General features: G+C 37.1%; 2 protein-coding genes across 7 annotated transcripts; one reads left to right on the top strand and one right to left on the bottom strand.

Annotated features, from left to right (window-relative positions):
- Positions 1-407: 407 nt before the first annotated feature.
- Positions 408-19,786, top strand: wdr17 (WD repeat domain 17). 2 transcript variants are annotated; one of them, XM_056731295.1, is made up of 30 exons: positions 408-487; positions 7,227-7,355; positions 7,437-7,620; positions 7,714-7,944; positions 8,024-8,275; positions 8,704-8,826; positions 8,936-9,123; positions 10,023-10,191; positions 10,283-10,374; positions 10,512-10,594; positions 10,705-10,791; positions 10,879-11,043; positions 11,144-11,346; positions 11,551-11,700; positions 11,810-11,940; positions 12,024-12,149; positions 12,524-12,679; positions 12,778-12,842; positions 12,929-13,061; positions 13,155-13,246; positions 13,333-13,432; positions 14,201-14,340; positions 14,598-14,618; positions 15,457-15,568; positions 15,827-15,968; positions 16,268-16,370; positions 16,504-16,605; positions 17,110-17,205; positions 18,099-18,282; positions 18,370-19,786. In XM_056731295.1, the coding sequence occupies exons 2-30, from the start codon at positions 7,233-7,235 to the stop codon at positions 18,487-18,489; spliced, it is 3,873 nt and encodes a 1,290-aa protein (XP_056587273.1). In that variant the 5' UTR covers positions 408-487; positions 7,227-7,232; the 3' UTR covers positions 18,490-19,786. The 2 variants fall into 2 exon arrangements, with proteins under 2 accessions (XP_056587273.1, XP_056587281.1); XM_056731303.1 differs by lacking the exon at positions 14,598-14,618.
- Positions 19,787-19,898: 112 nt separating this feature from the next.
- asb5b (ankyrin repeat and SOCS box containing 5b) lies at positions 19,899-27,786 on the bottom strand. 5 transcript variants are annotated; one of them, XM_056731325.1, is made up of 8 exons: positions 27,446-27,658; positions 24,279-24,333; positions 22,543-22,622; positions 22,281-22,388; positions 21,433-21,583; positions 21,235-21,369; positions 20,909-21,100; positions 19,899-20,534 (listed from the first exon to the last, which is right to left on the bottom strand). In XM_056731325.1, the coding sequence occupies exons 1-8, from the start codon at positions 27,515-27,517 to the stop codon at positions 20,407-20,409; spliced, it is 921 nt and encodes a 306-aa protein (XP_056587303.1). In that variant the 5' UTR covers positions 27,518-27,658; the 3' UTR covers positions 19,899-20,406. The 5 variants fall into 5 exon arrangements, 4 of the variants coding, with proteins under 4 accessions (XP_056587303.1, XP_056587321.1, XP_056587294.1 ...); XM_056731343.1 differs by lacking the exon at positions 27,446-27,658 and adding an exon at positions 26,265-26,399; XM_056731316.1 differs by lacking the exon at positions 24,279-24,333 and having other exon boundaries at positions 27,446-27,768.
- Between the last annotated feature and the right edge of the window lie 42 nt (positions 27,787-27,828).

The raw sequence follows: 27,828 nt of genomic DNA, 5'->3' as shown, positions 1-27,828 counted from the left end.
TGAATCAGATAGAATCCATTGTTTAATGCTTTGTTGTGTTATTGTGCAGCAAGCAAACACATGCAATGTCTACGAAAGCCCGATGATGAAATCCAATCTCAATGCGAAAAGAATGAATTTATGATGCATCTGCACATTGCTCACAGGGGAGCAGTATGCACATATGACTGTCTTTTATAAGACTGAAAATACAACCTGACGTCACATGGATGACAATTCCTTTGTTTTATCAACAAAACGTGACCACCCGTTTTGGACTAGAAATACTTCCTGACACAAAATTACACGGATTCTGCATATTATTAGGTTGATCGATTGGGAAAGTGACCAATCCGCGTTGAAAACAGAAACAGTGTGGCGACGTCAGGTTTGAATTGACCAATCGTCGCAAAAGATTTGGACCAGGATTGACGAACTACAGAGCATATCCCCGTCAGCGATACACCTAATCTCAGCACCAGGTCGCTGTCCACTGACATCGAGAAAGGTAAGCGATCTTCATTGTTTATGGACACATGTTCATTTCCCTTTTAACGCGCCAGTGCAATATATGACATTATTTACCCTCGTACATATACATTTTAAAAACACACGCTGCTGTTTTTTAAACACTTTTATCGGATTACCGGAACTGTGAACTAGTGCCATAACAGATAGCCGAAAGGATGCGTGTGCAACTGTGCATGCTCAACTTTCCTCCTGGACTGTAACCATGATGTCCATAACCCTGTGTAGAAATAAACGCAATGCAATAGGGCTGCAAATTACGCGTAGAACCTTGCATTGTGTTGTGTACGTTGTATATGGATTACTATTAAAATACATTCAAAGAGAGCCAAGATTTGGTGTCCATAAAACCTAGGTACATCTCAACGAAAAAGCCACAGTTTGTTCTGCAGACTAGCAAGGATCTTTTTCTATTACTGGATGTACTTTAACTTTCCTTGATGCTTGATTGAGTCTCATCAGATGTGCACAGAGGAAAAGCACAAGAGGCACTTTAAATGCAGACAATCGTTGTAGCATAGCCGTATCACAGATTTCATTATAATTTCAAATACACCATCTGAGCCTACATTGCTGTGCTGATTAGACACATTGAGAAGTGACACACACACCAGCTTCCCCTTGCCAACAAGCATAGACAAGCAGAACTAATGAACAGAGGTTTTGTGAGACACAGCCATGATCTTACACAAGCAGTTTAGGTAGAGGAACTGAACTCTCCATTTGAAACGACCCACTTTTGGATCAAATAATGAGACCGGCTCATGCGTAGTGTAATGTGTTACCTTTACCTTTAGGTGCATGCGCTGCTATTGCTGAAGTTTTCAAATGTTTGTTACAAACAGAAAGTTTGGAGACGGTTTGGATTTGTCCTGAGAGAAATGCTTGACACAATCACATTTAGATTCATGAGAGTACTGATACTCTCCCTGGAGAAAAGTGTACTCTCTCCCTGAGCTGTTTAGAGGAAAAGATTTACAGATTAAGACATTGACAACATGGTGCATGCAGGTTGTATGCAAATGTTAAAGAAATCTGAGAAAGATGCTATTGTACAGGGCGGAGTACAAATTCGTTTTGTATATACCAGGTAAAGGTGTTATGAAGAGCAGAAGCTTAGATATGCAGATTCTGTGATACATCACTGTCACTTATCTCATTGATCCTCTTTAGGCCCCATGTAGAGATTTGGATTGTATGCCAGTGCTTATTTAGTAACTTTCTCAAAGCAGTGGCCTAGAAAGCAGATCACATTTTATTTCTACTATCTTATACAGTTGACATTATTTATTGTGAATTTATTTGTACACCATCGCTTTTATATTCTTCAGTCATTCCTCAAAGTCATGCTATTAGATCTGGTCCTTTGGTTTTGGATTGGATCTTCGGATGTGGAACTCATGGACATTAAAGGGGTCATTTCACGAAAACCAGACTTTATCTACAGTATGTTGAAGTTCTAAAATCCTGTTTCTGGTGCATCTGCCAGCTCAGAAAAATGTGGAAAATGACAATCCAGTAACTTTGTTTTATGTCAGCATATCTCTGCAAGCCTGTGAGGAAACGAGCGGTTCAGATTTCACTCACTTTCTTACATAGGCAGCAGTTCTTATTATAATATTTCTGCCTTCTCGAATGGCCCCCTGTGGAAACAGGTGTGCTATAGAAAACAATGTGTTTAAAAAGTAACACAGTAGTTTCTCTTTAGCTTTGTGACCCTTCTTTCTTGGGTATGCTACTTTCACTTCTAGAAAGCAGTGTGTATGGTTTTTATATATATGCAATCGGTTTGTCATATGTCAAATGCCTTTGTTAGGAGTCTATTCGCTTACAGAAAACAATGTGTTTGGTGTTTAAAGACAAGACCTTGTTTCTCATTTGCTTGATGTAAACCTTCTTTCATGTTTTGTCTTTGGAAGCACAGGCTCACAGCCCGGGCTGCTTTTTCTGCTGAAAAGGGGACGGAGACTAGCAGCTATTTACACTTAAAGACACACACTGCAAAACAGCACGTTTCTGGTATAATAAAAGATCTGTGGTGTGTTTTATGCTGAAACTTCACAGACACATTCTGTGGACCCCTATGATTTATATTACAATTGTGTAAAAGTAGAAAAATACCTCTCCTTTAATGTTTTGAATTAAAGACATTGAGGGCACATGCAATGGTAAATCATAAACCATTTAAAAATAGGAATTCTTATGGTGACTTAATATTACATTAACATTGTCTAAACAGTTTTCTGACCCTTGAGCTCAGATTACAGTATGCAATGTGATGGAGAAAAATGTATCCAACATTAAATCGATTTTAAATGATACAGATTTATGTTGTTTATAATCCCAGAAAATACTTCTTATTTCTAAATGCTTATATTCAATAATAATTTTGTAAAATTATCATACATTATAGAAAACATAACATTTTAATTTAGGTAGGCTTTAAGCCTTATTGAACCCTATTATACAGCAGCAGCCTCTTTCCTGGACCACGTCCTTTCATTCTAACAATTGAAACTGTAGCTGTGGCGACAATCTCTAACCTACAGACCCTATTTTTGGGAGAAATGGTCTTTGTTTTATTTTCCCACTATAATTGCCCGCACATTCTTGTCTATATACAGGTTTATCAGCTAATGAACAGTATCTGGGGCAGTCTTGCATTGAAAATGTGTTTACAAAATGTTTGTTGTGTGATTTGTTAATGTGCTTACTTAGCGACAGTGTTGGAAAGATCAGAGAAAGCAAACAACCTGAATTCCTCCAAATTTACGCTCCAGTCCTATATTTACAAAATGCTGCCTGAAATATGCAACAAGTGATTTGTTCAGAAGTGGAAAATGCCGCCTGTTAGTTGTAGTTTTTGCGGATGCCCTGACCTTCCTCTCATTGGATTGATAAACCGATGAAAGTAAACAAGTATTAGCATGTAAGTATCCTCTCATTGCTGATGAAAGAAATGTACTTACTGAGCTATCTGAATTATGCAAATGTCATCAGAGATAACCTGGCGCTATTTGTATGGAAATATATTGTCTGGGTGAGGAAATGCAATGAGGCACCTTTCTCTTGCAAAATGTGTTAGTAATTGTACTCTCTGTGTTATACAAATTTCTCTTCGTATTTTTAAAATCCTCATGTTCAATTCTTATGTTACAAATAAATACCAAGAATGAATGAATGGGCCGTGCATGAATCACAGAAGTTCTGAAAAATGAATGATTCATGGGAAGTGTGTGAGCCAATGCAGTAATTTGTGTTGTAGGCGGTGGGAATAGGTGTGGGTTATATGTAGGTGGGATGCGTTAGAAACCAATATGAGCAGATGTAGGATGTTTGTTGATGTGTGGAACTCGGGCCCTCTCCAGTAGAGCCCCTTCCACTTCATCACAACCGCCTCTTAGAGTTAAAGTCTTCATCGCCTAGGAAACCGTTCCATGAGTGTCCTCTGTGTGTGTGTGTTTTGGCTACATTTCACTCACGCTCACTCCCACAGTCCAGCAGAAGGGGTGGGAGGTGAAGTGGTGCTGATGACATTACTAACAGAGACAATTTTCTTCTGATCACGATCTCTGTGGCCTTTGGCGACCTGAGGTCATTTACACTCACACACTATCACACATACAGACATCCTGCAAGAATCAAATGACAGCCAATAGAAGCTTCCATCTGACTTGCTGATTTTCAGCCAATTTTGAACTAGAAATTCAGTCACTCAAACAACAAAACTTCAGTACCTGCATAATTTCAGAGATAAAAATGTAATTATCTGTGCACTAAATTACATTAACATCTAGTTATTATTAAGCATGCAGGTATTTCTATTCAAAGCAATTTACAAATAACATTTACCGTCTAGTTCACAGTTTTTAAAAAAACAGAATGTATAAAAGTTCACAGTTGATGATAGTTAGAGACAAATTAACATGGAAAGTGTGTAAAACAGTTTAAGTACTTTACCAATGGCTTGCCATAAAATTATGACTGGATAATTTGAAAATGCCATTCAGTCTCGAATATGAGCTTGTGGTGCTGAGCATAACTAACAAAACATTGTTCTTCTCGGATCTGATCCAAACTTGCTCCTAAGCAAATGTAAAAGCAATTATCACAAACACAGATGTGGCCATTTTTTAAGGTTAAACTGCACCTAAATTATGAATAAATTGAGAAAGCAGAAGCTCAACATTCTCGTTTAATTATGATAAATAATTTATCAGTCACAGCAGTTGCACATAAACATAGTTTTTTGTTCCACAAAGAAAAAAGACATAATTATACACATTCAAAGAGTAGGCAAAGCTCACATATTTAAATGTATTTAAAATCTCTTTCAGCTCATATTTGGCATAACTTTCACCACTGCTCTACTAGTTGAGCTACAAGAAAGCATGACTCAATTAAATGCATGCTAATTCTCAATTAAGTTATAACACCTATTACAATGTTTATGTTTGCAGTGCTCCAGTTCTTAAAGCAATAAATCACCCAAAAATGAAAATTCAGCCATCATTTTACCCACCCTCTTGTCATTTCAAACCTGTATGACTCAAAAGTAAATACTGACAGAAAAGAAGAACCGAACAGTGGCAGCACCCATTCACTTCTATTGTACGGACAAAAACAATTCAAGTAAATGGGTGCCAGTTAACGACATTCTTCAAAATAATCTTCTTTTGTGTTCTCCCGAAGAAAGTCATGCAGGTCTGAAATGACAAGAGTGTGAGTAATTGATGACAGAATTTTCATTTTTGGGTGAACTATCACTTTAATATAGTTGTCTCATATAATGAAATAATTTTAATTGAAATGTTTTACCTTCAACAAAAAAAGTGTGAGATTTTAACAAAAAGAAAAGATGGCAGCCCTGACAAAAGTTAAGTGGCTAATATTTGTCAGTTGCTATTTAAAAGGTTCTTCACATCGATACCATAGAAGAACCATTTTTTTGTACCACAAAGAACCATTCAGTCAAAGGTTATTTAAAGAAAGATCTGTTTCTTACTTTTTTATAGTCTAAAGAACCTTTTTTCACCATGAAGAACCTTTTGTGAAACAGAAAGGTCCTTCAGATGTTAAAGGATTCTTTATGGAAACCGAAGGTTCTTCTATGGCATCAAAGAACCTGTTAAAGCGTGATTGTAGAACACAATGTGCCCATTTTCTATACACATTGTCTCTCATCACGTCTGTCTGTCTTAACAAGACTATTATATTTATATGTTTTTCATATCGCAGGACCTCTTCAAAACAAATTGAATTGTGTATTTTTTTACCATGGAAAAAAACTTTTGTCCTGACCTCACTGCAAAAAGTGTGGGATGAGCAATGTGGGCCGTGTGTAAGCTTATGCATGTGTTATGTGTATGTGTGTTTGTGTCATGCTTGCAGGACTGAGGCTGGGAGGGCATTCTCCCCAAATTACCCTTGGGCCCTTCAAAAAAATTTCCTGCTGCATTTCATTAAAAAAATGAAACATTAAATACTTCTATATCTATTAAATAGTGATTTGTCGATTTAATCATACTAAATAAATAGAAAATTTGGAATACAATGAACTTTACTAGAAAAATGGTTGCCCAACCAAAATATCTGATGAACCCCCCAGTCCAGTCCAGCCAGTCTAGTACCAGGCCTGCATGCTGGGCAGTTGAGATGAGAGTTCATCATGAGAAGGGAGGGAGAAAACACCTTCAAGAAGACAGGGGTGAGATGAGCTGTGTGCTGTGTTAGGGAGGGTTGATGGATAAGTGAGTGCGTTTAAATGAAGGGATCTTGCTGTTGCCTGGCTACCGGCGGGAGCTGTTTCGTCTCCAGCCATCTCTCCCACACTCAGCCTGCACCAGTCAATGAGTGCCCAATGTGTTCTTGCGCTCGCTGTCTTCTACATATACATGCGCTTTCACAGAGCAGTACGCGGCTACATGCTCGGCTCATACGCTGTTGCTACAGCCTTTCTTGTACACGCTTAAGCACAGCCCGGGTCGTCTTTGCATTCGTGAAGAGAAGAACAGCCATGGAAAGCTTACGCTGGTTTAGCAGATATCACAATGAACCAAAGGTAGGAGCGATGTAGCCGTGATTTAAACATCTGATTTAACTGTGTCACATGTAAGAGAGATGACACATCAATAGACCAGGGGTTGTTTTTCTTCACTGTCACACGGATGCGTTCTTGAATCTTGATATCAAATACAGATAGACGCAGAGTGGCAGTACTGAATAGATGCGTGAGTCACGATACGCACTTCGAAAAGTTGAAGTGTTTTTAACTTGTCACACGATGTATACTGGGAGACACTGGGGGACAAAAACGGCGAGACGATCAGACGTCAGACTTGTTAAGTTTGTATATAGAAACACAATTACAAATAGCATTGATGGACGCAAGAATATGTCCTGTCTGGGTGAACGGCCCCACACCAAAGAGCCTGTCCGCATGCATGATGTTAACTTTTAAGTTGCTTTTGGATGTATGGCAGTTGGTATTGCATTTGAAGTACAAAGGTCATGGGTTTGAATCCAAGACAACACATACTGATGTGTATCTTGAATGCACTATAAGTTGCTTTGAATAAAAGAATGCAACAAATGTGAAATGTAATGAATGCTGTGAAACCTTTCTTTTATTTTGTCATCTGAACTCTGAGACCAGTGGACAGAGCAAAATCTCACTAGTGTCATAATCCTAATTGGTATCACTGACATTTTGTGTCCAGGTAAAGATGTCTCAGGTGAAGCAGGTCGGCCTGCTGGCTGCTGGATGTCAGCCCTGGAACAAAGATGTGTGTGCTGCCAGTGGGGACAGGTTTGCGTATTGTGCAACGCTCGCCATATATGTGTACCAAGTAAGTGTGAACATTCTCTCTTACTTTTCGATTGTATGTCAAATATTTTCAAGTGGGACTCATTGAAGCCTCTCCTTGTAGCTTGATCACAGATATAATGAGTTTAAACTGCGAGCGATCATGTCCGAACACAAGAAGACCATCACGGCCATATCGTGGTGTCCACACAATCCTGATGTGTTTGCCAGTGCCAGCGCAGATAATCTGCTCATCATCTGGAATGTGGCTGAACAGAAGGCTGTTGCACGCCTGGATAACACTAAAGGTACCGCTACTTTGAATAGAATCAGAAATGTGTTCTCTATATCTTAATAATAAATGTTGTGTCTAAATAATCGTGTGCTCACATGCCTCTCAGGTATTCCTGCCTCTCTAAGCTGGTGCTGGAATTCGGGTGACAGCGTTGCGTTCGTATCCCATCGGGGTCCTCTGTACATTTGGACCATCTCTGAGCCTGACTCAGGGGTCGCAGTGCACAAGGAGGCCCACAGTTTCCTTTCGGACATCTGCTTGTTCCGCTGGCATCCACTGAAGAAGGGAAAAGTGGTGTTCGGACACACTGATGGGAGTCTGTCTATCTTTCAACCAGGTACTGTGACCAATGAGGCAGGCATTGATCAGTGACATTTTCTGCTTTTGTAATTACCTGTATGTTTTAATCATCTCAGGCACAAAAAATCAAAAGCACGTGCTGCGGCCCGAATCCTTAGAGGGTACAGATGAAGAAGACCCTGTCACAGCTCTAGAGTGGGACCCCCTTAGCACAGACTACCTGTTAGTGGCCAACATGCACAATGGCATCAGACTGCTGGACTCTGAGTCTTTATCCTGCATCACTACATTTAGTTTCCCCAGCGCTGCTGCTTCTGTACAGTGCCTGGCCTGGGTGCCCAGCGCCCCTGGCATGTTTATCACAGGGGGTAAGATTAATACAAACACAGAGAAATCATAGTTTTTGTTAAGTAGGACAGCTTAGGTCTATTATTGGAATTTAATCTTTACAATAAAATGTAGAACAGAAGGATTTTGAAATTAGACTTTTATTACATGGTCGCATATAAACATATTCATCAGTAAAAAAACGGTACATTGTATGTAAATGTACATCCGTGGCTTCAGGTATTGTGCTCATGGCCAGCTGAGTAGACAAGGCTTCGAAATATATGGTATACATTTTTTGTGGTATAACTTTTTTTAGTATTAAATGTTTTTTTCTAGTTTATATTTTTATTTAATACATTTTCTCACTTGCACCGAACTGAGTCTTTCTGACTTCCACCCACATAGCACAAAGTCAACTTCCATCAATGATCCGTGATATTTTGTTTCTACTTTTTCAAATCGAAAGACTCTCAAGTCGGCGTGTTGAGAATATGGAACGTATCGAGAGCGACACCTCTAGACAACTTCAAGCTGAAGAAAACCGGCTTCCATGCGCTTCATGTACTAAACTCCCCGCCGGCAAAAAAATGTATGTATTTTCATGCCCACCAATTAACATTTATGTCTGTGTTTTTTTGTGTACTATATCATCACAATGACTCATTTACCAATTGATTTGGATGTCTTGTCCATCTTAGCATTTAGCTCCAATTCTCCTTCCAAGAATCACTACACCTCCTCCACCAGTGAGGCTGTGCCTCCACCTACTCTTTCACAGAACCAGGCCTTCTCCCTCCCTCCCGGCCACGCTGTATGCTGTTTCATGGATGGCGGGGTGGGATTGTATGACATGGGCGCCCAAAAATGGGACTTCCTGCGTGATCTGGTAAGAATAATGTTTTATGTTATATTTTGTACATACATTTTTTTTTGTGTGTTGTTTTATAATGAAAGTAACATACAGAGTTTATGCTAAGCTTTGTTGTTATTTAACAATAGATTGGCTCAAGCACCTATGGTTCATACAGAATATATTTGTATTAGCCTTCCCACATTATATTAGTCTTCACATGTTTGAAGAGGTGCTTTATATAGTCCTAGTACTGGTTTTAAAGGTCAAGAGTGCACGTTGTTCTGTCAGACAAAAAGCTCTTGCTTTTGCCTTGATAGTTATTTGGGAAAATGGAAATGCAATTTAACCTTTACACCCTGTGATTAACTGAGGAATATTTGTGGGACCTTTGAATTCTTAAAAATACACAATCAAGGCGGTAATGTGGCCATGAGAGTGTGTTATTTTTAAAAGTTTACCTTAGGTCAGCAATTTTTTTTTTTGAGAATACAAAGTTCTTGACATATTGCTTATGCTAGGACTATGGTTACTACATGAAGAGAGAAAAAGTTTTGGGAGGAAAGTACTAAAATATAAAAATTCTATACATACTAAAGTAGGTATGTCTATTTTGTGTTGGAAAGTGTGTATGAATGTGAAAGAGAGACTCTTGGTTTTGGCTAGACAGTTCTCCCATTTAGCTTTTATTCAGTCAAATATGTGCCATAATATAATTTTGAAAATAAATCTCAGTAAAGAAAAAGTGAAGTAAAGAATGTTGCAAAGTGACCCAAAGTGTATAACAAATGTGTGTGTCAAACTACAAAAGACCTATTTCGCAGCTATGCAATGAAAATCAGCATGAAAAATCTGTCTGCCAATCAAAATCAGGACTTCAACAGTGTTGTGGTATATTATCATACAAAATAGTTTGTTTCACATATTCATTGCAGGGTCATGTTGAAACCATCTTTGACTGCAAGTTCAAGCCAGATGACCCAAACCTTCTAGCTACAGCTTCATTTGATGGGACAATAAAGGTGTGGGACATTAACACTTTAACGGCTGTATACACATCACCTGGCAATGAGGGAGTGGTTTATTCACTGTCCTGGGCCCCTGGTAAGAATGATACACTCCAATAGCTCAGAACTCAACGCCATATTACCGCTGTAGTAATTTTTTTATTTTATATTTTAACTGTAATCCAAAGGAGACTTGAACTGCATAGCAGGAGCCACGTCCAGGAATGGTGCCTTTATTTGGGATGTGAAGAAGGGGAAAATGATCACAAGATTTAATGAGGCAAGACCACATTCTGGTCTCTCATTTGCAAATACAAACACATTTGATACTGTATCCAAATATTCAGTTGTTTTTGTTCAATATATTTGATCAGTTTTAAAATTTCCATTTACAATCTGTCTGGAATTGTGTTGCAGCATGGGAAGAATGGTATTTTTTGTGTCGCTTGGAGCCACAAAGATTCCAAAAGAATAGCCACATGCAGTGGAGACGGATTTTGGTGAGTTTGTTATTAAATTAAATGTAACATCTCCACAAGCTTCTCCTACGTGTTTTTCTCGCAAACATGACTTTCACAGTCTAACAGTCATGAATGGAATCTGATTTCAGCATAATTCGAACCATTGATGGGAAAGTCTTGCACAAATACAAACATCCAGCCGCAGTATTTGGTTGTGACTGGAGTCAAAATAACAAGTATGTCCATATATTTACAGTAATTCTTTCTAGACATCTCAGATCAAAAACATTGTATAATCATCTTTTTCTTTCTTACACACATAGAGATATGATTGCCACTGGGTGTGAAGATAAGAATGTCAGAGTCTATTATTTGGCCACAAGCTCAGACCAGCCACTAAAAGTCTTTCCAGGTCACACGGCCAAAGTTTTCCATGTGCGATGGTCGCCCCTCAGAGAGGGCATACTCTGCAGTGGATCAGATGATGGGTGATTACATTAAAATATTCATTCACACATCATCATTTCATTATTGATCCTCACAACTTCATACATTTACAGCAGATGTTTTTGTGTATATGTTGAACAGAACTGTGAGGATTTGGGACTATACCCAAGACGCCTGCATTAATGTGCTTAGTGGCCACACGGCTCCGGTTCGAGGTCTGATGTGGAACACAGAGGTCCCGTACCTTTTGACGTCAGGAAGCTGGGACTACACCATTCGTGTATGGGACACCAGAGATGGCACCTGTCTAGACAGTGTATATGACCATGGAGCCGATGTCTATGGTAGTGTATAAAATGCACGAAGCTGTCATTTTTGATACAGTAGATGTTGGATAAATACCTTATAATTATAAGTCCATCATGTTGTGTGGACACACAGCCTTTTTTCATAATGGTAGAACCATAGGACAAGCAATCATCATTTTGTTCATTCCAAGGTTTTGATACATTATTCATGCAGCCTTCTCAAAAATATCAAATCCACAGGTCTGACATGTCACCCCAGTTGTCCGTTCACCATGGCTTCCTGCTCCAGAGACTCAACTGTCAGACTGTGGTCACTCACTCCTCTAATTGCTCCCTTAGTGGTCAATATCCTTACCGACCACAGTTGGGATGACATCATTGGCAACACTGGTAAAATCATTTAGTAGAATTCATACTTTCCATTTACAACCTATATGATTTTTGAAGAATTAAATTCATTTTTAAAGCTTGTAAAGACACATTTTGTTTTGGAGTGTAGATCGTGCCATGGTACCCGGGGCTCCTCCCCTCTTATGTGGAAAGGTTTCCAGAGATATCAAACAGGAGCTGGATAAACTCTCCAGTGATGTTCGCATGAAGAAGCTGAAATGGTTCTCTGAATGTTTCTCTGTAAGTGAATCTAAATTAACTGAGTAAATCTCATTTTTAATTTCTCTGTGAGTTCTGTAAATAGATTTGCTCTCACTTTGTAGCCGCCAGGTGGGAGTCATAACCTGTGGGACCTGGTCGCTGTGATCAACGGCCAAGATGATAGTCTCCTCCCACAGAACTATGGGCAAGGCATTATGCATATGAAACACCTGGTCCGCTTTAAAACCGTGAGTGTATTAAAGGGACAGTTCAACCAAAAATGAAAATTCTTTCATCATCTACTCACCCTTGAGTTGTTCCAAATCTGTTTAAATTTCTTTGTTGTGATGAACACAGAAAGATTTTTGAAAAGTGCTTGTAACCAAACATTTCTTGGTCACCATTGACTACCATAGTAGGAAAAATTACAATGGTAGTAAAAAGTGCTTCAGAACTGTTTGCTTTCACAGATTCTTCAAAATATCTTAATTTGTGTTTAACAGAACAAAGACGTTTATAAAGCAATGTTTGTTTGGTCATTTTTGGTAGTTTGCTATTACTGTAACTCTTTAAATCTTTGGAATAGATTATGAGTTTTTCGCTCTATTTCTCTTCCCTGTAGTCTGAAGCACAAGAGCTGACTATAGTTAAGATGTCAAAGTTTGGAGGTGGTATTGGAGCACCCAGTAAAGAGGAGAGGTTAAAGAATGCAGCCGAAATTCATATAAGATTGGGTCAAATCCAGAGATACTGCGAGCTTATGGTGGAACTGGGAGAGGTAAAATCTGTTTAGTATTTTATTCATATTCATAGAAAATAAAAAATCGAATTTCTTTTGGAATTGGATGATTTTACATATTTATGGTTGTGCTTTAGTGGGAAAAAGCTCTTTCTGTGGCTCCTGGCGTATCCATGAAATACTGGAAAAAGCTCATGCAAAGGTATTTTATACAATCCTCTTTAATTCAGATTAATTCTTGTGTGTGACTCACCCAGGTTCATTTCTCATTTACTCATTCCTGTGCAGGAGAGCAGACCAGCTCATGCAGGAAGGCAATGACGATGTCATCCCCTTCTGCATCGCCACTGGTGAGGTGAAAAAACTGGTGAATTTCTTCACGTCTAGAGGTCAGCTGAAAGAAGCAGTACTAGTGGCTCAGGTACAGGTCACCATGTTCTTTGAACCCATTTTAGGATCTTTGTGCAGAGTCTAATGTGATGTAGGGTGTTCCTAACCTGCTTTTTTCAATCAGGGTGCTTGTGAGGGTAACATTCACGGACCTCTGAATTCTTCAATGAACCATGCTGCGAACTCCGACAATGACAACATAGAGAAATACTGCGGGTAAAATATGCAAAGTGATCCATGCAATTGTTTTGGAGAGATAAAATCTGTTTACACTCCTTTCTTTTCTTTGTTTCTGTGAGCAGCCTGTTGCATAGAGTGTGTAAAGAGCTGGCAGAGTGGTATTTCCAAGATGGCCACGCTGTGTTGGCAGCCTGCTGTCACCTGGCTGTAGACAACTCTGAAGTATATATTTAGAAGTCTATAATTTAGTTAAACAACTTTAAATAATAAGTGATAATGCAATAATTTAATGTTTTTAAAGGTATGGTTCAGTGATGTATAAATGCATTATTTTTATTATAGTAATAATATTTAATTATCATGAAAACATAAAGTCCAAAAGTGTTATAATGCAAAAATAATTCAACATGAGTGTGACCTGAAAGAATGATTTTGACCTAAAAACTTTGCATATGTGACCCTGGACAGCAAAATATGGGTCAATTTTTCGAAATTGAGATTTGTACATAATCTGAAAGATTTCTATTGATCTATGAATTGTTAGAATAGGACAATATCTGGCTGAGACACAACCGTTTAAAACTCAGGAATCTGAGCGAGCAAAAATAAATAAAAAATATTTAGAAAATTGCCTTTAAAGTTCTCCATCAGGGGCTCTGTGACAAGCCATCCACTCACAATTTATTTTTACATATTTAAGATAGGAAATTTACAAAATATTTTCATGGAACATCATCTTTACTTAATATCCTAATGATTTTTGGCATAAAATTAAACTAAAATAATAATTATTTATTATATAATAATAATAAATAATTATTCATTTTGACCCATACAATGTATATTTGTCTTTTACTAAAAATGTTCCTGTGCTACTAAAGACTGGTTTTGTCATCCAGGGTCACATATGTTCTGTATATATGAAACGTAAACATGTTATGTGATTGTTTATAAAAAGGTTAATTCCAGTTTTTATCGTCCTTGTGTCAGCTGGCGATGGCCTCTCTGATCAGAGGCAATGAGTTGGAACTAGCAGTGTGTGTGGGCACAGTCCTGGGAGAGTCGGCCAGTAAAGCCACCCACTATGTTCTTGAGCTCCTGGCCAGGAAGTACATGACCACAGCCACATGGTAAGCATACAAGTTGAGGGTTCAGATCAGTGCAGCCTTTTTAAGGTTAACACTTGAAATTCAATTCTCAAAAGTGGGATCCAAACCAGATATGAATATGACACATCAAATCACATTTTCTTTTAAATATAGCTTGCAACCTTCTCTAAATAAAACCCACTACTTATGATTAGTCATGCGAAAAGGTGTGACATGGTTCTAATCATTCTAATCATCATATGTACCTGTTACATTTATCATTTTCCACCTCTCTTTAGCTTTCCATCTGTGGCATGCAGGTATTTTTCTGCTTTCCTTGAATATCATTCATAACGTTTTGTTTTCTCGACAATTTTTTTTTAAATACACATTTTTAGCCAACAAGGACCAGATTCACAAAACATTCATAAAAAGAAAAAAATCCTACTTAGCCGCCATATTTTTTCTTAAATTCTCCTTTAGAAATTTTTCGGAATGTTTTGTTTTACCAAAAAATATTCTTAGAGGGATAGTTCACACAAAAATGAAAATTCTGACATGATTTAGTCACCCTCAGGTTGTTCCAAACCTGTAAAATGTCCTTGTTCTGCAGAACACAAAGGAAGATAGTTAGAAGAATGTTAGTAACCAAACAGATCCAGTACGAGAAATAAATACTTTGGGAGTCAATGGGAGATGAGATGTGTTTGGTTACTGTAATTCTTCCATGTATCTTCCTTTGTGTTAAGCAGAAGAAAGGTTTGGAACAATCTTGAGGGTGAGTCAATTATAATTCAATGATGAATTGATTTACAAAGCATATGTCATTTTATTCTTATGAAGATGTTTTTAAGAAAATATTTGAGAATGTCTTAAGAAGGAACATTCTTATGAACTTCCTATAATTTATCTTAAGAACAATCTTATATTTTGTTTTAAGAACAGTTTCGTCAATCCGGTCCCAGATTTTCATTTTTTTCTTGCATGCTATCAGTCTACTTCAACCATTGTTCAACCAACCAAATTTACAATTTAAAAAATAAAAATGTATAACATATCCAAATCTCTACCTGCATGTATAGCTGTCACATCAATTTATGTTATTTGTCTACAATTGCTCGACATTCTTCACAATGCATTTGGTGTTTTACTTTCTAGGGATCTTGCTGCCAGATTACTTCAGATGATCCCTGATAATGAGATCCTGTTAGCCAAATTATGTGCCTATTACCCTGGCAGCTCAGCTGAAATCAACGATCTGCACGAAAAGGTGATGACCTCACCTAATACATTCATGTGCTGCACAACAAAAGTTTAATTAATTTTTACTGTCTTTATTTTACATTCTTTATACAAACTATATCAAAGCAGTGGTAATGGATTCATGAAACAATAATCAAATGATCAGATTAATAATCAGATGATTATTAATTAAACACTACATCCTCAATATCCGTGCCATTAAACCCGACCTCCAAGATGGTGCGTTTGTTTTAAACAGTAATTTTTGTTGTTTATTTTCTTTCAGTGTGGTCTACCAACTTTAGAAGAATGTAAAGAATTTGCTGAGAATGCACATGCTGAAGGGGAAATCTTTCAAGCAGTGAAGTATTACCTCTTGAGTCCAGAACCAGAAAAGGCTCTTCCCATTGGGATCTCATATGTCAAAGGTGTGAGTCAGAGGGACAGGGACAATGTCTGAAAGTGTCTTGCTCATTAAAATATCTCACCACAAAGCACCATAAAACATTTGGCACAACTTATCTATAATGCTTCATAATTAAATGAAGAATGCACCAGTGCTCTAACTTCGGTCCTGGATGACTATTATTTAACACCAGTTATATGTATCAATTTAGTTATTGCATAAAAGTGTATTTGTTGCATAAAAATATTCTTAAAAAGTCTCAACCTCTCAGCACAAAATGGTTTGTTCTCTTCGTTGATGAAATTCTGTATCCCCTCACAGAGCAGCTGAGCGCTCCTGATTGGGCTGTGGACTCAGTATACCACATCCTAGACCTGCTGAGCTATATCAGAACAGACCGTCTCATTCTTTCAAAGTGTAGTGAGTAAGTAAAAGACCTTCCCTTTAAAACTGCTGTCACTTGTGTCATTTAACTTTAGGTTCTATGATCTCATTGTCTCCCTCTCTCTCTCTCTCTCTCTCTCTCTCTTTCTTTCTCTCTCTGTTTCTTTGATTAGAGAGCGGAACGAGTTGCTCATTCTCTGTGGGTATATTGGTGCACTGTTAGCCATTGGGAGACAGTATTCAAGTATAGTGCCAGCATTGTATGAATACACAAGGTAACTCATGGAAAACAATAATAATATGTTTGTTTTACAGTATGAAGAAGCCACCTAAAAATGTTAAGTTAAATGTTGATTAAACAGTTTAACACGCACTATTATTATTTTGATGTACTTTCTTCGACAGAACATAAAAGAAGATATTTTGAGGAATGTTGATAACCAAACATTAGTCCCCAATGACTTCCATTGTATGGACACAAAAAACACTTTCTCAACATTTATCAAAATATCTTTTTTTTAATGACCTGTTAATGAGATTTTTTATTAGGTGAACTGTTAAAGTCACAGTGGGAATGGACTGGACGTTTTTTACATTTTTGGGATTTAATACTAGTTAATGTATTTTCTATAAATTTTTAAGGTTTCATATTTTGTATGCATTATAATCATACAAAAGCCCATTTTGTTTTATCAGGGTTAGTTTTGAACCTTAATATAAAGCAATCCAACAATTATATAGTTGTGTAAGGTAACAAATGTGCTCTTTCTCTCTTCTAGTCAGCTGCTGAAGAGGCGGGAGGTGGCTGTGCCTTTACCGATAGAGCAGTTGTCCGGAGAGCTGGAAGCCTGGAGAGTGTGCACTCAATCTTTCAAGTGTGTACAGCAATACATGCCTCGTTCATATTACACAACATGTCTGTTAAAAAACCTGTCTACCTAAACAGCATTTTAAGGCACCAAATACTATACTAGACAGCACTATAATTCTGTATTGCAAACCCACATGTAATCTAACTAGACTGTATTAACCTGTATTTTTTAAATCCTGATTGCAATATCTTAATATGCTAATAGTATAGTAACCAAAGTTGTGTAAAGTCTCTTGTGCGTTTCACATGATTGTTTGTATTGGCCAGGGCCGTTCAAGGTCTTTTCATTTTGTCCTGGCCCCACCCAGACATGGAAGGTAAATCCTGCCAAATTGAAAAAAACAATTGAAATGATGAAAATGATAATCAGATTAACAATTTCATTATACATAACTGAATCTGCCCAAATGTCCAGTCAAATTGAAGACGAAAATGCAATTGGTGATTTGAATTTTCATTTTCACTAAAATGTTGAGGCAAGACTTCCAATATGAAAATAAAAAGGCAAATGACCTACGCTTAGTGTACATTTTTTTATGCCAAAAATCTTTATGATATTAAATAAAGATCATGTTCCATGAAGATATTTATTAATTATCTTATCTTTAATATATAAAAGCTTTATTTTTGTGAATCGATGGCCTGCCACAGTGCGCATGATTAACAACTTCAAAGCCAATTTTCTCAATATTTCGATTTTTTTTGGACTCTCGTATTCCAGAGTTTTAAACGGTTGTATCTCAGCCAGATATTGTCCTATTCTAGTAACTCATACATCGATAAAAACCTCGAAAAATTGACCCGTAAGACTGTTTTTCAGATCAAACAAATAAACTCTTTAACTCTCTACTTTTTATTCTTTTCTTTCATGCACACCTGTGGAACACAAACACACAGAGCTCCAGATGAAAGTTTATACGCCTCACCATCTGAGGCCCAGAAGCTGGAGTACAGCCAGCTGTTGAGTCGGATGAGAGAGGAGCCCATCAAGGGTCTAGAGGGTCCTGACTATGTCACTGGCTCCAACTTGCCTAGCCACTCTGATGTCCAGATTTCCTGCTTCACTGGCCTCAGGATACAGGTGGGTCTCTCTTTGTTTCTCTTGTCTCTTAGTACTCTAAATTAAATGCTGTTTAACTCATATTTTTATTTTCGTTTTGACCGGTAGGGTCCTGTGTTCTTCCTGGAGGATGGCAAATCAGCCATTTCTCTAAATGATGCCCTGATGTGGGCGAAGGTGAACCCTTTCTCTCCGCTGGGGACGGGTATACGCCTCAACCCCTTCTGAACAGAAATGAATGTGAACAGTATTCTCTCTGGTGCGGATCTGGAAATTTAGCATCAGGTAGCAGAACAACATTCTCATTGTCTAACAGAAGCTTGTTGTGGTGGAACAACAGAAGGTCGTAAATTGTTGGAAGCAACAATTTTAAGGCTTGATCCATGAGGCCATGATCCTTCACCTCAGTGTAATTCATGATATGCTTTTTACAGTGAGACTAGCAGAGCATATGCGCCATTTGGAATATCTAATAATTTTTTATGGAAAAAGAGAAACTGATAGATGCTGTGAAGAATAGTATGAAGCAGAAAAAATAAGGATGCAGATTTTATGGTTAGGTATTAAGATTGCAGTGAATATTATAATGTTATAACAGTCGTGTTTTTATTACCAGACTTGAGTAGAGGGTACTCATCTGTACATTTTTTTTTTTTCTTTTATGTATTTATTTATTTTATTTATATATATTTATTTGACATCATGAGAGATGATTTAATTTTGCAGCATTGACAATGAACAATTAGGACATCATTTCTGTTGCCTGTTATGTATTGAATGTACTTATTGACTAAAATATTGAGAATATACGTTACTTAAGTAGAACCAAACAGAAGTACTGAGAGCCTAAAACATTGTTGACTTTAAAGCGAATTGTAATGATCACAATTTATGTTACGTGATGTTTTAAGCTATACTGTTTCGTCCAATATGTGTGTCTAGATGAACCTAGGCAATAGGTTTGTGAAAAGCGCACATACTTTATGGAATGAGGGACATTCTACTCAGAAAGCCTGTATGAATAGAGCATACAGTATTACTTTAGTACTAATATCAGTTATTCAGACTGGTACAGTTTAAATAGCAAGAATTGTCATACTTAGCTGAGGACATAAAACAGTTTGGAGAAATAATTTTATGAACATTAGTATTTATGCTAGAAATCCACATACAGAGACTATTTTCATCAGATTGCACTGTGAAATGTATTTATTTGTAAATATTTTTGTTGTAGAGTTTGTTTAAACTTCAAGCTGAAATTGGTGTACATAACATTATTTAGATGATCACTGTCCATACGCAAAAGAGAGAATGTCATATATTTATCCTAGAGTTGAATCAGATGGAGACCAGGTCCTTCCAAAATCTGCCGACTCTGCATGCAACAAGTGCCCATCTGTCTCATCTGTTCCTGATTATTTTAGAATATCAGTATATCATAAAAGTGAAAGATTAGAATAGTAAGAATAGCCAAAACTGTCAAATTATTTTTTGTGATAATGACTATTAAAAAAGATGTACAAGTAGAGCTCAGGATTTGATTTTTTGTTAAAAAAAATTTTTTACATTATTCAAATATATATAAATGTTTGCCGTTTCACTTCATTTGTCCAGCAAGAAATAACAAAGCAAAGCCATCAAGTTTTAAATATTTGCATTTATTTGTTATGTTTCTTTTCATGATGTGTTTTGGCAAAAATGTTTAGTGACAATCTTATTCACACAATTTGTTGTTAAAGTGTAATAGGATCAATAGAACACTGCAAAAACCACAGCAGTATCATTTTTGTGCATCCTGCTGTAATTGTTTCCTTGTTAAAGATTAGAATGATTAAAAATATATAAATTGCCTTATTGCTTGCATTGCACATCAAGGCATAACATTAGCAGATCCATTTCCAGGTAAAATGGTATCATAGTAGACAAAAACATGCGGGTAACATTGATGCACATATTGTAAAGATTTCATTAAACAAAATAGAACTAATGTTTATCATTTGCACAAAAATATATTGCTTTTTACTTACAGAGGTTAAATGAATGGCAAGAGTGGCAAGTTAGGTGACCTATCATTGAGATATATTAATGCACTTAATATTAGAAAATAGAGAAAAATAGAGGGAGGTTTTGTGGAGAGGTAGAGGTCTATCTGTACTGAAGGAAACTCTTCAGAAGATTAGGAAGTTTGAGATGAGGGATCAAATGCATTCTGGATTGGCCCATGTAGTTTCGAATGCTTAGTCTACACAACTGACACAGAGACCTCGGTGTGGCTGTCAAGGAAGAAAAAGAATTACCATTATTACACATAGATAAACATCCTTAAAGCCACACATTCAAATGAGAGGGAATATTAAGGATCAAGGGGTTGTCATGAAAAATAGGTGTCATGCCCCTGCCAAAAAGTCACAATATAAATCAACATAGTAATAAAACTAACTATATTAAGTTTATTAAGTATACTGTACATGACTTTTGTATATCAGGACGTATTATGACAGTTTTTGAAAATTGTGTTGCGAGTTCAAATATTTCTTATTATTTCTTGTATTTTTTATAAATCCAATATCTACAGTTAATTTTCAAATGTAGTAGAAAACAACCACAAAATGTAATACCACAACAGATTAAAAAAGAATAGCATTACCCTCATAAAGCAGAAGCATGCTCTCTGCTGTGCTTCTGGGAGGCGCTGTCTCCACCGGCCTCTGTAGCTCCACGTTGCGAGCGTTGATGTTAGCTCCAAAGTCTAGTAGCACTTTTATGATGTCTGGGCAGTCCTTCTGTGCTGCAGCGTGAAGGGGTGTGTCCAAAAAACGGCCCTTCTGTACATTGGCACCTAAGATAAACATCCTTTAGTGGGTAAAAATACAAGACATGGTGCCAGAAACCCCAAGTGCTCATATTTGGCAATTTGGTATGATAACCTTAACAACTATACTTACCAAAAACAACACACATGTACACACGTACCTCCGTCCAGAAGTTTCTGTGTACACTGGAGTTCCCTGGAGATACAGGCAATGTAGAGCGGCGTTCCTAAATGTGGGATGTCATAATCTACATCCGCTCCCCATGAGATGAGAGCCTCCAAACATGCTGCCCTGCCTGAGAAACAACTTGTAGGTTTGTAAATAACTGCTTATAACTTAAGAAATATTGAGTTATTACCTTTGCTGGAGGCCTCATGAATAGGTGAAGGTTGGCATGCTTCCGCCTGTGGTTTTGCTCCATGTTCCAATAGTACTCCAGTGCAAGTGACACTTCCTGCTGAGCAGGCGTTGAACAGAGGGGTCACGGCATCAATGGTGGTGGCATTTACCTACCACACACAACACTGTCAACAGATCGATCTGTGCAAAAGTCTACAAATGACTTTCAACAATATGAAAACAAAATTATACATTTATTTTTAAATTATTTTGCCAGGTAACAAGCATTTTGGTATTTTGCAACAATACTGGGAATGTTTCACAAAATAGAAAGCTGAGAATAAGTACGACCATTTACATAACTTTAGCATCAACCAACTGAGACAGCATTTTTCTTGTACTATAAATGGAATGAATCTGTTGTTAAATGCACATGTGACTTCCCTCAATATCTATTGTGTGTACAGAATAATATTACATAATTGTAGGAACAGCAACAAGTATTTAGCTTCTCAATTATGTAAAATGAACTTCCTTTTCCCAGTGGGATGTGAATTTACTGTCAACTGAGTGCATGTGCTTTTTCATGGAAGTGAAAATGTTCTGCTACAGACAACACCATTAGAAACATTTATTATCTGAATTATAATGTTGGCAAACACAATGACAGCATAAGGTACAGCACGTTCCTGACTGAGGAAGATTTACAATAAATCCCACTCAAACTGTGGCTTGGTCATATTTATGTTTTAAGATTAATTTAAACCAATTGCTTTATATATAAGTTAGTCCTACAAGCCACATAACTTTTGCTTAAAATAATGATATAAAAAATAATATTTCACATAACCTTGATTATTAACTCACATTGGCACCGGCCTCTATGAGAGCCCTGGAGCACGCTACATGATCTCCGAGACAAGCTTCGTGCAGTGGAGTCACATGATCAATGGTGATGATATTTGCATTGTAACCCTGGTAAAGAGAAAGAAAGACTTACAAATGAGGTATACCACAAAACGTGATTCACGTGATCAGATTTATAATATTATAAAACATATTGATTTTTGTGTATTGAAATACAAATATTTTACCAATTTAAACTGCTAAAAGTATTATGTGTGTAAACCTGTGAGAGAAGGGTCTTAAGTGCCAGTAGTCGACCCTGACACGCAGCTTCGTGAAGTGGGGATCGATCCGCCCATGAACCTATGAGACACACAAACAAATGTACTTCATCAGGGTTTCATCTCAGATGTACAACCCATACACAGGTTGAATGATCAAACAATACATTAAAAACTAAACACAATTTGCTGTATTAGCCGATTAGTTTTATGAGCTCTGGCCTGATTCAAGAGCCTGGAATATATCCACTCAATCTGGTTTGATATTTTGGAGCACATTTTAAGTGAGAGTGGTGTGAGCAGGTGATTTTGACACTGGCCATTGACAGCTGTTGAGAGGAGAGCTTGTGAGTGGAAATAGTAAGCCATTATCAGCTACTGTGAGAGTGGATCAGCTCTCTATAACACAATAAAGGTCGACTTATTTCAACAGTTCAGCTGTTCTCGTGTGCTGTGCAATAAAGAAAATAATTAAATTGAACTTGGCTGAATTTTTATTTAAAGTACACGAATTCACTATTTTATACATGACTCTTGAAGGTCTTATATAATGCATGGCAAGACCTGGGACAACATTCTCATTTGATCCCTTGACAACTGCCCATTTTACAAATACAAGTGACCAGCTTTTGATGGGCAGATCAGTTTTCAGTAACATTAGCAAATAAACATGTTGCATGTTTTAATTAGGTCAATTATGAATTATCATCATACATGGCTCGCATACACTATAGGATTTAATTTTGCTATTTTAAAATCTGCTCGGTTACCTCCTGCCCAGGGTTCCCAAGTCTGCATTTTTAGGCAACGTTCGTTCTTTTCCTTAACAGGTTTTTATACATCAGCTGTCATTTTTTAAAGACTAAATTTTGGGCTTTTAACCTTTAAATATGGTACGGTAGGAGAGAAGACAGACTCAAACTCGGGTCCCCTGAAGTGGAACTGTGACATATATGTCGGAGCACTGTCCACAAGGCAATCTGCTCAGACATCAAATGTCAATTGCCATTGCCACTACAATATGACTACACTGACTCTAAAGAAGACATTCTGTGTCATGCATAACAGTGACTTTGCACACTTTACATTTTGCTATCTGGGCTGTGGCCACTGGGCTTGTTGTGTTGCGCAGATCTGGCAACCCTGCCACAAATGGAATTTCAGGGAGGACTACTTTTGTCAAATGGATTGTATACTTCCTCTGAGGATTACAGAACATATCTACTAATAAAAAATTATACATAAACAAAATCTACAATGAGTTTCATGTAGGCAAGCCAAAATACAGAAGGATAAGTGTGTAAAATCTGTATGAATGGATTGGTTCTCTCATAAGAAACCGCTACAATAATAGTCACGATGGAAGCGTTTTTTTTCCCAAGGAAACTTAAGACAGCAACAATAACTCTAACATTGCAGAAACAAATGCATCAACACAGACTGAGAACACCGGCAAAAACCCATCTACCAACAACAGCCTTCAGCCATCCTCTATTGGCGCACATAAACACAAACGTTAAAGAATCAATTTTTTTTATATCGAATTGATGTCTAAACAGTACATACACAAGGAGTTCCCTGTGTGTCGGTGGTTCCCTACCCCAATATTTAGACCTATATATAGCATGAACTCAATCTAGCTACAACGTTATATGACAACTGCCTTCTGCAACTGTCGATCCTCATACAAAACAAGGCCTGAGAGTAGGAGGTTCCGCCCTATACGCTCTATACGTACCCATGTCTCCGTCGCCCCATGGCACATCTAGCCACTCATACACATACGCCATTACCTGTGAATGAGAGGACGTCGGTCATCTTGGGTAGGAATAGCAGAGCCCTTCACGGCGTAGCTTAGTTAAGTGAGGGAGATGGGTCAAGATTCCAGGTTGACATGTTGAGCTTTAGGTCACAGCTGTGCTACAGTCACTATACTTCATTACTTTATAATACTAGAGTTTACAGTGGAGCCCAGACGTCTGGGACCAGTAGTTGCTTCAAATTGCGTCTATTTTGCATGATTTATATATTTTTCATTACAAATGATTTTTTCAGCATAACAATTTAGATAAAATTTGAATCGAAACATTGAAACAACATTAGATATGTCTTCTCTTTTGTATTAATGAAAACATTTTTATGGATGCTTTGTCCAGGTTTAAAATGGATTTTAGATTGAAGATTGTCAGTCTAATTTCAGTTGTATGATTTAAAAGGAATATGTCACATATGTAATCCTGTTTTTTGCTTTATGGCTGTCATATATATATGGCGGTGACTGCTTGATAGCTAATCTGAGAGAGTGCTTATGAATATTCATGATCCTGTTCTGTTAATGCGACTGCAGCGGGGCTATGTGGAGACAAGAACCACTCTAGATGAGAAGAAACATCTTAATGAACTAGTCTGTGGGGATTGAATTCTGTCACTGGATGCCTTAAGCTTTTCAGAAAATGACTGTACATAATGGAGCAAAGGACAATGTCTACAGCGTGTTTTCTGATAGAACAAAAATGTAGTAGCCTACACTGTGTTCTCTGGTGGCCTTGCTAATAAGGCTGTCAAAAGATTTATCGCGATTAATCGCATCCAGAATAAAACTTTGTGTTTACATACTATATTTCTGTGTCCTGTAAAAAATATTTTTTTTATTTATTAACGCATACACATCCATGCATATATTAAAGAAAATTCTAAAATTATTAAACATTTATATATAATTTTAATTCTTGGAAAATATAAATAAATACATGTAAATATTTCCTAAAATTGTATACATGTGTATGTGTTTGTATTTATAAATACAAAATTAATATGCACAGTATACAGACATATATTATGTAAACACAAACTTTTATTCTGGATGCGATTAATCGCGATTAATCTTTTGACAGCCCTACTTGCTAAGTGGGGTCAAATGCACCAGATGATAAACTATTACTTTATGTTAAAATACAGCATCAGACAATACACAATACACGCGACTGCTGCTGTGTAAATCGTTTATATGCAACGACCGTAGTACTATTGCATAAGCCACTGTGTAAGGTTTTAAAACTGTTTTTAATGATCTCCAGTTATATTCACATATGGAAATGAAATATTAAAAGATAACATTCTGAATGGCTGACTATATATAATTAATATAAGAAATATTGCATCATGTAAATGTATTGTTATCAAAATGTTTGTCATATGTATGTTGCACTTTACTTTACATGTCTTGCGTAACAGTTTAACAGTTATTATACATTTAAGTACAGAGTAATAATAATTAACTACTAACTATACTCACTATAGTTAGGATTAGGTTTAGTTAGATCAAATTGTGCAACATTAATGGTACATACTATATTAAATACACATAACATGTTTAACAAGACACTGAAAAATATAGTGTCAACTTACCCATTAAAGTATATTACATATATTTCTATACAAAGCCTAATGAAGCCTAGTAGTAATATATGTATTTGTTACTATTTACGTATTTTCCATATTAACCTAATATTTATTAATTAAAACACCATATTTATAGTACCGACCAAGTAGTACTTCAAACAGTAAAATTCATTTAATGTTATAATACAAATATGAATACTCAGATTTTTGTACAATATACTATTTTTTTATGGAAGGTCCGCCCCTAAGCATATGCATTACTGCAAGGTGACAACAGGGCGCAATATAAAGGCACATTTATTTACGCGTTTTGCTAACTCACCTTGACTTGTCAAAATACCCCAGCGCGATTTCTTTTTAGGGGAGAAACCGTCGATGTCCTCTCGCTTTCTTTTCTTTTGAGTATTTTCTGAGTACTCGGGATCTCTGCAGGGAACTTCAGGCATGTTTGCATGAGCTACAGAACTGTATGTCCTCTATGTAAAGGGAGCCAGTGCCTCTCTCCGATTGGCTGCTCGGCTTGTTGTTTTTGCATCGAAGTCGTGTTTGTGTCAAGAAAATTATTATTCCTACTATGGCGAAGTCTAAACTCTTAAATATTAAAATACAAGACAAGCCTTCGCCATTGGATTTGTTTTCTGTCCGCAGAGTGGCGTCCAATCAGCGTGCGCACTTAATGCACGTCACGTCACGTCATGAATTTATTATTTATGATGAGGCAATCCTTCGCCGTAGTGTGTTTTCTTCCACTCGCGCGCGCAATACTGACAATACTATTTATATCTCGGTTTAAAATTAGAACGGTACCACTTTTATTCCGAAGCAAGTGGCTAGCAGTAGATGAAAGATGCATCATATTAATTCATTTTACATTTATTTCATATAGTTTTTATTTACTGTAAAAAATGACTTTTTAAAACATTTTTTTTTCAAATGTGTTATTTGAGCGCGATATTGCTGCGTTGTTTAGAGGTACCCCGTGTTTTGTTACGTCATTCTGAGCTTAGTCTGACAATCAAAACATTACCATAATTGTCTGTTGTTGATAAAAGGCTACTGGGACACATTTAGACAAACCATGTGTAATGGTAGTTTATATTATTGCCGTTTAGACAAGATAGGAATATAAATGCTTTGTTCTAGTGAATATATAGCTGCCTATGATATATAATAACATGCATTTTAAGCTTATTCGAATACAAATAAGTTAAAAGCATGAAGAATACATCTCTGTGGATCTGAAGTGAAATCAATCCCTGCATGATTGCGCCAAACATTTTATTGTAAAATTGGGTTATTGTTCTTTCAACATGCAGATTTAGCATAATATCCAAACATAATCAACAAAAACTGCTTGGAAACTTGGTTTGTGATAAGAATACTCAATGACCCACTTTTGTTTACAGAGATTGTACACGTGATTACAACAATATGGCAAAACTCACCCCAGGTACAATATATAGTCATGTATCCCACACATACATGTACAGTATGCCAACTTACGGTGCCCTTGTCCAAAATCATAGAACTCTTCTGCAATCCGGGCCGCCTCCTTACGGTTTCCTTTAACCACATAGAAGTGGGTCAGTATATTTAAGCTGATCTTGACAAAGAGCTTGAAGCAAAAGAGAATGAAAATTGAGAGATAGACGTTAGTATACTGCAAGCCGAAAGGCCGCTCCTCCAGAATCTCAGTCATTGCTGCCGCTCCGTGACTGTGAATGTTTTGGAATGGGATCCAGGGATGTGTTGATGGGGATCATATGCCAGGCCGGCCCATTTATTCCCTAAGGCAGCTGGACCCAGAGTAGATATGAGATAACGCAGTTGTTCTTTCAAATAGTGGAAAATGGGCCACTTATCTGAGGCATAGCAACGAGTTTTTT

This window comes from Triplophysa dalaica, chromosome 2 (assembly GCF_015846415.1).
Source record: "Triplophysa dalaica isolate WHDGS20190420 chromosome 2, ASM1584641v1, whole genome shotgun sequence".
Classification (NCBI taxonomy): domain Eukaryota; kingdom Metazoa; phylum Chordata; class Actinopteri; order Cypriniformes; family Nemacheilidae; genus Triplophysa; species Triplophysa dalaica.
Note: the sequence above shows the minus strand (reverse complement) of the source record. Positions and strands in the feature narration are given on the sequence as shown.

Excerpts from the sequence above, each read along its gene's own strand:
- asb5b (XM_056731316.1), bottom strand. The coding sequence starts at position 27,641 with ATGACTGAGATTCTGGAGGAGCGGCCTTTCGGCTTGCAGTATACTAAC. Across the intron at positions 22,389-22,542 it reads TTAAGACCCTTCTCTCACAG|GGTTACAATGCAAATATCAT; the intron begins GTTTACACACAT and ends TCTCTTTACCAG. Across the intron at positions 21,584-22,280 it reads TCATAGAGGCCGGTGCCAAT|GTAAATGCCACCACCATTGA; the intron begins GTGAGTTAATAA and ends TGTGTGTGGTAG.
- wdr17 (XM_056731295.1), top strand. The coding sequence starts at position 7,233 with ATGTCTCAGGTGAAGCAGGTCGGCCTGCTGGCTGCTGGATGTCAGCCC. Across the intron at positions 12,843-12,928 it reads TGGAAAAAGCTCATGCAAAG|GAGAGCAGACCAGCTCATGC; the intron begins GTATTTTATACA and ends ATTCCTGTGCAG. Across the intron at positions 17,206-18,098 it reads GTGTGCACTCAATCTTTCAA|AGCTCCAGATGAAAGTTTAT; the intron begins GTGTGTACAGCA and ends ACAAACACACAG.